This window comes from Penaeus vannamei, chromosome 23 (genome assembly GCF_042767895.1).
Source record: "Penaeus vannamei isolate JL-2024 chromosome 23, ASM4276789v1, whole genome shotgun sequence".
Taxonomy (NCBI): Eukaryota; Metazoa; Arthropoda; class Malacostraca; order Decapoda; family Penaeidae; genus Penaeus; species Penaeus vannamei.
In genome coordinates this window covers 4,243,877-4,251,376 of record NC_091571.1, presented here as the reverse complement: position 1 = coordinate 4,251,376, position 7,500 = coordinate 4,243,877, and the positions used below count along the sequence as shown (strand labels likewise).

At 48.5% G+C, this 7,500-nt stretch overlaps 1 protein-coding gene across 1 annotated transcript; it reads left to right on the top strand.

Annotated features, from left to right (window-relative positions):
* The first annotated feature begins 2,958 nt into the window (after positions 1–2,958).
* LOC138866040 (uncharacterized) lies at positions 2,959–4,766 on the top strand. The gene is made up of 6 exons (XM_070137577.1): positions 2,959–3,062; positions 3,259–3,579; positions 3,737–3,838; positions 3,923–4,101; positions 4,317–4,449; positions 4,607–4,766. The coding sequence occupies exons 1-6, from the start codon at positions 2,959–2,961 to the stop codon at positions 4,764–4,766; spliced, it is 999 nt and encodes a 332-aa protein (XP_069993678.1).
* The last annotated feature ends 2,734 nt before the right edge of the window (positions 4,767–7,500 follow it).

Genomic DNA, 7,500 nt, shown 5'->3' with positions numbered 1-7,500 from the left:
CAACACAAATGAACATTTTATCAATTAAGGAATGGTTAGAGCAGGGAGTGAGATGTGGGGTGAGGGTGTGTGACTTCATTTGTTTGTTATGCAGTTTAAACTATGATACACACACACACGCACACACACACACACATACACACACACACACATACACACACACACAACAACAACACACACACACATGCACGCACGCACACAAACACACACACACACACACACACACACACACACACACACAAACACAAACACAAACACACACACACACATACACATATACACATACATGTATCATTTGTACACGAACATTTGATCTTCTACAGAAAAGATATCTTGATAGTAGCTTAGTTTAAGGCTATAATTGGCAGTAAAAGATTAACATTTCAATCTGGCCATTTTGTTACGGTCGGTTGGAGGACATTGCCACTAAAGAATTCCTTTTGATCGACATTTTCGTAATTGATGTTCGGTGCTTCCATTCTGAACAGGGATCCGCGCTGTTTATTCATTTCTAAAAAAAAAAAAAAAAAAAAAAAAAAAAAAAAAAAAAAAAAACGGAAAGTACTATAATTACTATCATTCTGATTATTATCACGATTATTATATGATTATTTTCATTATCATATTCGTTTCTTTGATATTCTTTTCATTATTCTTGTTTTATTTTATTATTGTCATCACCAAAAAAAAAGAAAAAAAGAAAAAAAAGAAAAATGAAAAAAAGAAAGAAAAAGGAAAAATAAAACTAAAATACAAACCAACGAGACCAACGACTTATCCAATTCTACTTTTCTCAACTTGTTTCCCATCTCATCCCCCTTCTTCCTATCCCCTCCCCTTCCCCCCATTCCCTCTTCCGCTCACCCCACCCCTTTCCCTCTTCCCTTTCTTCTACCGCTGACCCCCCCCCCCCTCCCTTTCCCACTCCCTTTCCCCCTTCGCTCTTCCGCTAATCCCCCCTCCCTCCCCTCCCCTTCCCTCTCCCTCTCCCCCTTCCCCTTTCTTCTTCCGCTAATCCCCCCTCCCTCCTCTCCCCTTCCCTCTCCCTCTCCCCCTTCCCTCTCCCTCTCCCTTCCGCTGACCCCCCCCTCCCTCCCCTTACCCCCTTCCCTCTCCCATTCCCCCTTCCCCCTTGCCTCTCCCTCTACCCCTTCCCTCCCCCCCACCTCCCTTCTGCCCCACACCTGCCAAGACACAGCTGAGCGGACACCCACCCAGACGGGCGAACGCGGCCCAGAAACCGCCCCCCCCCCCCTCAGACAGCCCGGCAGCGAAAAAGCCGTAAGCATCTGAAGAAAAGTACTGGGTCACTGACATTTCATTTCACGGCCAGCAGCACCCCCGCGCCGTCCACATTCTACAAGAGGGTCTATAGAACGTCTCGATAAAGCCCTTGGGAGGGACGTCACCTCACGGCTTCCCCAGGGGTCCCCTCTATCCTGTAGGGGCGTCTGGGTTGAAAGGGACGGTACGTAGGCGAGATGGTGATGGGAGTGAGATGGGTTAAAGGGGACAGGGAGAGGGTGCTCCTCTTCTTTAGCTGTTTGTGGTGTTTGTGTGTGTGTTTTGAGGTGGTAGGGAGGTGTGTGTAAGGGGGGTGGGAGGGTGTTTTGTTTGTGTGAGGGGGGGGGAGGTGTTTTGTTTGTGTGTGATGGGGGGTGTATGTTTGTGTGTATTTGTGTGTCCTTCTGGCCGGCTGGTTAGCTGCCAATCTTTCTTTGGCTATTTGGCTGTCAGTCTGTTTATTGTCTCTCTCTCTTTTTCTTTCTCTCTCTTTTTTTTCTTTCTTTCTCTCTCTTTCTTTTTTTTCTCTCTCTATCTATATCTCTCTCTATCTATCAATCTATTCCTCTCTCGCTCTCTCCTTCTCACTTTGTCAGTCTCTCTCGCGCTCTCTCTGTCTGTCTCTCTATCTGTCTCTTTCCCTCTCTCGATCAATTTCTGTCTACTTAACTGTATGTCTGTCAGTCTCTCCTTTTCTGTCGTTCCTTTGCTATCGATCAGTTTACAAACCAGTATCCTTGACCTTATCTTTTCTTTCCTTGTTATTTCATGAGCGATCGAGAAAGAAGGAGGAGAAACACACACACACACACACACACACACACACACACACAGAGAGAGAGAGAGAGAGAGAGAGAGAGAGAGAGAGAGAGAGAGAGAGAGAGAGAGAGAGAGAGAGAGAGAGAAAGTATCAATGTGTGGAAGAGAGAGAGAGAGTATGAATGTGTGCGAGAAAGAGAGAGAGAGAGAGAGAGAGTATGAATGTGTGTGCGAGAAAGAGAGAGATAGAGAGATAATATGAATGTGAGTGTGTGTTTGAGAGAAGGAGAGGGAGAGAGAGAGAGAGAGAGTGAGAGTGGAATAGGAAGAGAGCAAGAGAGAGAGGAGGAGAGAAGAGAGAGGAATAGGAAGAGAGCAAGAGAGAGAGAGAGAGAGAGAGAGAGAGAGAGAGAGAGAGAGAGAGAGAGACGAAGATGAAGAGAGCAAGAGAGAAAGAGAGAGAAGAGAGAAGAATAGCAAAAGAGCAAGAGAGAGAGAGAGAGAGAGACGAAGATGAAGAGAGCAAGAGAGAGAGAGAGAGAAGAGAGAGAAATAGGAAGAGAGCAAGAGAGAGAGAGAGAGAGGGGAAGATGAAGAGAGCAAGAGAGAGAGAGAGAGAGAGAGAGAGAGAGAGAGAGTCATAGGGAGCTCCCAGTACTACTTTTCACGAGTCGGAAAGACGTAGATACAGGTAATAACTGTACTCGTAATAATGTTCTTAATTCTCTTAACCTGATGAAAACTGACACTAACTTCTGACTAAACCGTTAGAGAGGGTATGAGGTCAGTATTTATGTTTAATATATATGCAAATGAGAAGAATAATGTTTAGTATGATTCAACGGATCTGTCTCCCCTGCAGTATTATACACATCCCTAGTTCCTCCCTCCCCCCACCCCCCACCCCCCACCCCCATGAGTTGTAGCGCTGTATTCCCGTACCCAGCCACCTACCACGTACCACACGGACCCCAGGCACTAATACCGTGGGGCTGGTCCCGTACCCAGCCACCTACCCCGTAACACACGGACCCCAGGCACTAATACCGTGGGGCTGGTCCCGTACCCAGCCACCTACCACGTACCACAGGGACCCCACGCACTAATACCGTGGGGCTGGTCCCGTACCCATCTACCTACCCCGTACCACACGGACCCCAGGCACTAATACCGTGGGGTTTGTCCCGTACCCTTCCACCTACCCCGTACCACAAGGACCCCAGGCACTAATACCGTGGGGCTGGTCCCGTACCCACCCACGTACCCAGTGCCACAGGGACCCCAGGCACTAATACCGTGGGGCTGGTCCCGTACCCTTCCACCTACCCCGTACCACAGGGGACCCCAGGCACTAATACCGTGGGGCTGGTCACGTACCCTTCCACCTACCCCGTACCACAGGGGACCCCAGGCACTAATACCGTGGGGGTTTGTCCCGTACCCTTCCACCTACCCCGTACCACAGGGACCCCAGGCACTAATACCGTGGGGCTGGTCCCGTACCCAGCCACCTACCCCGTACCACAGGGACCCCAGGCACTAATACCGTGGGGTTTGTCCCGTACCCAGCCACCTACCCCGTACCACAGGGACCCCAGGCACTAATACCGTGGGGCTGGTCCCGTACCCTTCCACCTACCCCGTACCACAGGGACCCCAGGCACTAATACCGTGGGGCTGGTCCCGTACCCAGCCACCTACCCCGTAACACAGGGACCCCAGGCACTAATACCGTGGGGCTGGTCCCGTACCCAGCCACCTACCCCGTAACACAGGGACCCCAGGCACTAATACCGTGGGGCTGGTCCCGTACCCACCCACGTACCCAGTGCCACAGGGACCCCAGGCACTAATACCGTGGGGCTGGTCCCGTACCCAGCCACCTACCCCGTGCCACAGGGACCCCAGACACTAATACCGTGGGGCTAGTCCCGTACCCAGCCACCTACCCCGTACCACAGGGGACCCCAGGCACTAATACCGTGGGGCTGGTCCCGTACCCAGCCACCTACCCCGTACCACACGGACCCCAGGCACTAATACCGTGGGGCTGGTCCCGTACCCAGCCACCTACCCCGTAACACAGGGACCCCAGGCACTAATACCGTGGGGCTGGTCCCGTACCCATCTACCTACCCCGTAACACAGGGGACCCCAGGCACTAATACCGTGGGGCTGGTCCCGTACCCATCTACCTACCCCGTACCACAGGGACCCCAGGCACTAATATCGTGGGGTTTGTCCCGTACCCTTCCACCTACCCCGTACCACAGGGACCCCAGGCACTAATACCGTGGGGCTGGTCCCGTACCCATCCACCTACCCCGTACCACAGGGACCCCAGGCACTAATACCGTGGGGCTGGTCCCGTAACCATCCACCTACCCCGTACCACATGGACCCCAGGCACTAATACCGTGGGGCTGGTCCCGTACCCATCCACCTCCCCCGTACCACAGGGACCCCGGGCACTAATACCGTGGGGCTGGTCCCGTACCTCTCCACCTACCCCGTACCACAGGGACCCCAGGCACTAATACCGTGGGGTTTGTCCCGTACCCAGCCACCTACCCCGTGCCACAGGGACCCCAGGCACTAATACCGTGGGGCTGGTCCCGTACCCATCTACCTACCCCGTACCACAGGGACCCCAGGCACTAATACCGTGGGGTTTGTCCCGTACCCTTCCACCTACCCCGTACCACAGGGACCCCGGGCACTAATACCGTGGGGCTGGTCCCGTACCCAGCCACCTACCCCGTAACACACGGACCTACGGCACAAATACCGTGGGGTTTGTCCCGTACCCATCTACCTACCCCGTACCACAGGGACCCCAGGCACTAATACCGTGGGGGTTTGTCTTGACCGTTTAATACCCATCCCGTAAGCAGTGGATTTCACTCGACCGCGATAATACTCGGCGTCGACGTAATATCGCGGCCCATTAGCTAGTGTGACCCGGGCCGGTTTGGAGCTCAACGTAAGCGCCGCGGAATGAGCTCTCGGCTGGGGGGGGGGGGGGAAGCGCTCAATGTTGGGGCCGTGTTGTCGTGGACGGCTGATGAGGTCGAGAGGGAGTGGGGGAGTGGCTGTCCAGGATGGGGAGGAGGGTGGGGTAGCGGGGTGGGTGGGGGGCCGTGTTGTCGTGGACGGCTGATGAGGTCGAGAGGGAGTGGCTGTCCAGGAGCGGGGGGAGGGTGGGGGGCGGGTGGGGGGGCTGGGGGGGAGTGTGGGGAAGGTGTAGATACGTGGGAGGTAAACAGATTAATGATGAATATACAAATGCATGAAACCTATACTTTATATATACACATGTATATATATATGTATATATATATATATATGTTTATACATATATATATATATATATATATATATATATATATATATATATATATATATATATATATATATATATATATATATATATATATATATATATATATATATATATATATATATATATATATGTATGTATATATACATATATATACCTATGTACATATATATACATATAGATAGATACATACATACATACATATATATATATACATATATAAATATACAGAATATATATATATATATATATATATATATATATATATATATATATATATATATATATATATATATATATATATATATATATATATAGAAGCGTGCGCACACACACGCTTACAAACGCACTTGTAAATAAACAAACAAAAGAATATGCAATTTTGCCGAAATACGTGAATATCTAATTTCCGACTTAACTCTTTCATCCACATAGAGTAAATTATACCGTTAAGACTTCCATGTTATCGTCGATTAACAAATTCCTCTAAAAGACAGCGTAAAATCCGAGCCGTTGCTGCACGGATACTTCTCTGCGTTGCATTTGATTCTAAAAAAAAGAAAGTTTTGCATATCATTAACTTATTTACATGAGTAATAAATGCGATTAGCTGAGGACTTGATAGCGTATATACACACACACACACAGCTTTAATTATCTCTGTGTATCCTGATATGCAATATTACCATCTCGCTCCCCAGCATTAGCATAACTGCAGCCGAACGAAATGTAATCTTCACAAATCTCGTGAAATTTACTTCCATCCAAATGTGGAGGTGGTTTCGAGGCCGGGGCATCTCCATATAAGGGATGATGGATGGACGTTGGAGCAGGTACTAAAACCAATCGACGGAAACAGACACCTTGGTGGAAGTAGTGGGTGTGGGTGTGGGTGCGTGGGTTCGTGGGTGTGTGTGTGTGTGTGTATGTGTGTGTGTGTGTGTGTGTGTGTGTGTGTGTGTGTGTGTGTGTGGGTGTGTGTGTGTGTGGGCGGGCGTGTGTGTGTGTGTGTGCGGGCGGGCGGGTGGCCGTGTGTGTGTGTGTGTGTGTGTGTGTGTGTGTGTGTGTGCGAGTGTGTGCGTGCGTGCGTGCGTGCGTGCGTGTGTGTGTGTGTGTGTGTGCGTGCGTGCGTGCGTGCGTGCGTGTGTGTGTGCGTGTGTGTAAACATCTATGAATAAATAACTAACCCTCCCCAACCAGCCATTGCAAGCAAGCATGATACTGCAAGACAGATGCAACTAGAAGCCAACTAGCTCCCATAGGCATTACCTATCTACTCATACATGAGTAATAATTACAAAGTTTTACACACGCTTCCCGTGAGAACTGAATTGATTTAGCAGTTCAAATCCGAAGCCAGAAGTACTGAGGTGTACTTATGATAAATGGAATAATGCCCTGTCGCATTTATATCATGAATAATTTACTTAATCACCCCGACTAGGCTCCGCATCTGTGCCATTGCTAGTATGAAACTGAATGACAGATGCTTAACCATTAATACCAAACCGCCTATTTAAAAGAAGTGTGCAATTAGGAACTATGTACTTTTCATATCTACTCATAAATGAGTAATGATAGAAATGATATGAATGCAAGAAATTTTATTCCGTGAATCACTACGAATATATTTCTCTTAACACACACACACACACACACACACACACACACACACACACACACACACACACACACACACACACACACACACACACACACACACACAAAAGTATCTTATTATAGCTTGGCAACTCCTGAGTATTAATTTTAAAAATGTATAACAGTCCATAAAAATAAAAACCAGAGATCTTTTCAACAAGTAATTCTGATGTTAAAACTCTCTAGACATTATATCAGTTACTAGAGATAACTTTTATTTCCTGATGTCTCCTGACACTCTCCTACATCAGGTAAAATATCTGATACCAGGATGAGCAGAGGATGATGATGACGGGTCCTGTGTTTCATCCACATCCTCATCCTCATCTTCACTCATCACTGACCTCCTGAAATAGGTCAATATCAGGGAAAATATCTAGTCATAGTGTTCTCTTTAGCCATTCATTGTCGTCTGATCTTTCACTACCTGGATCAAGTGAGTCGACTAGTGCCAGGTC

Bases quoted from the DNA above. Each gene is read 5' to 3' on its own strand.
- LOC138866040 (XM_070137577.1), top strand. From the start codon at position 2,959: ATGAGTTGTAGCGCTGTATTCCCGTACCCAGCCACCTACCACGTACCA. The intron at 3,063-3,258 runs GTAACACACGGA...CCGTACCACAAG, and splicing joins CGTACCCAGCCACCTACCCC to GACCCCAGGCACTAATACCG. The intron at 4,450-4,606 runs GCACTAATACCG...TCCCGTACCCAG, and splicing joins CCGTACCACATGGACCCCAG to CCACCTACCCCGTGCCACAG.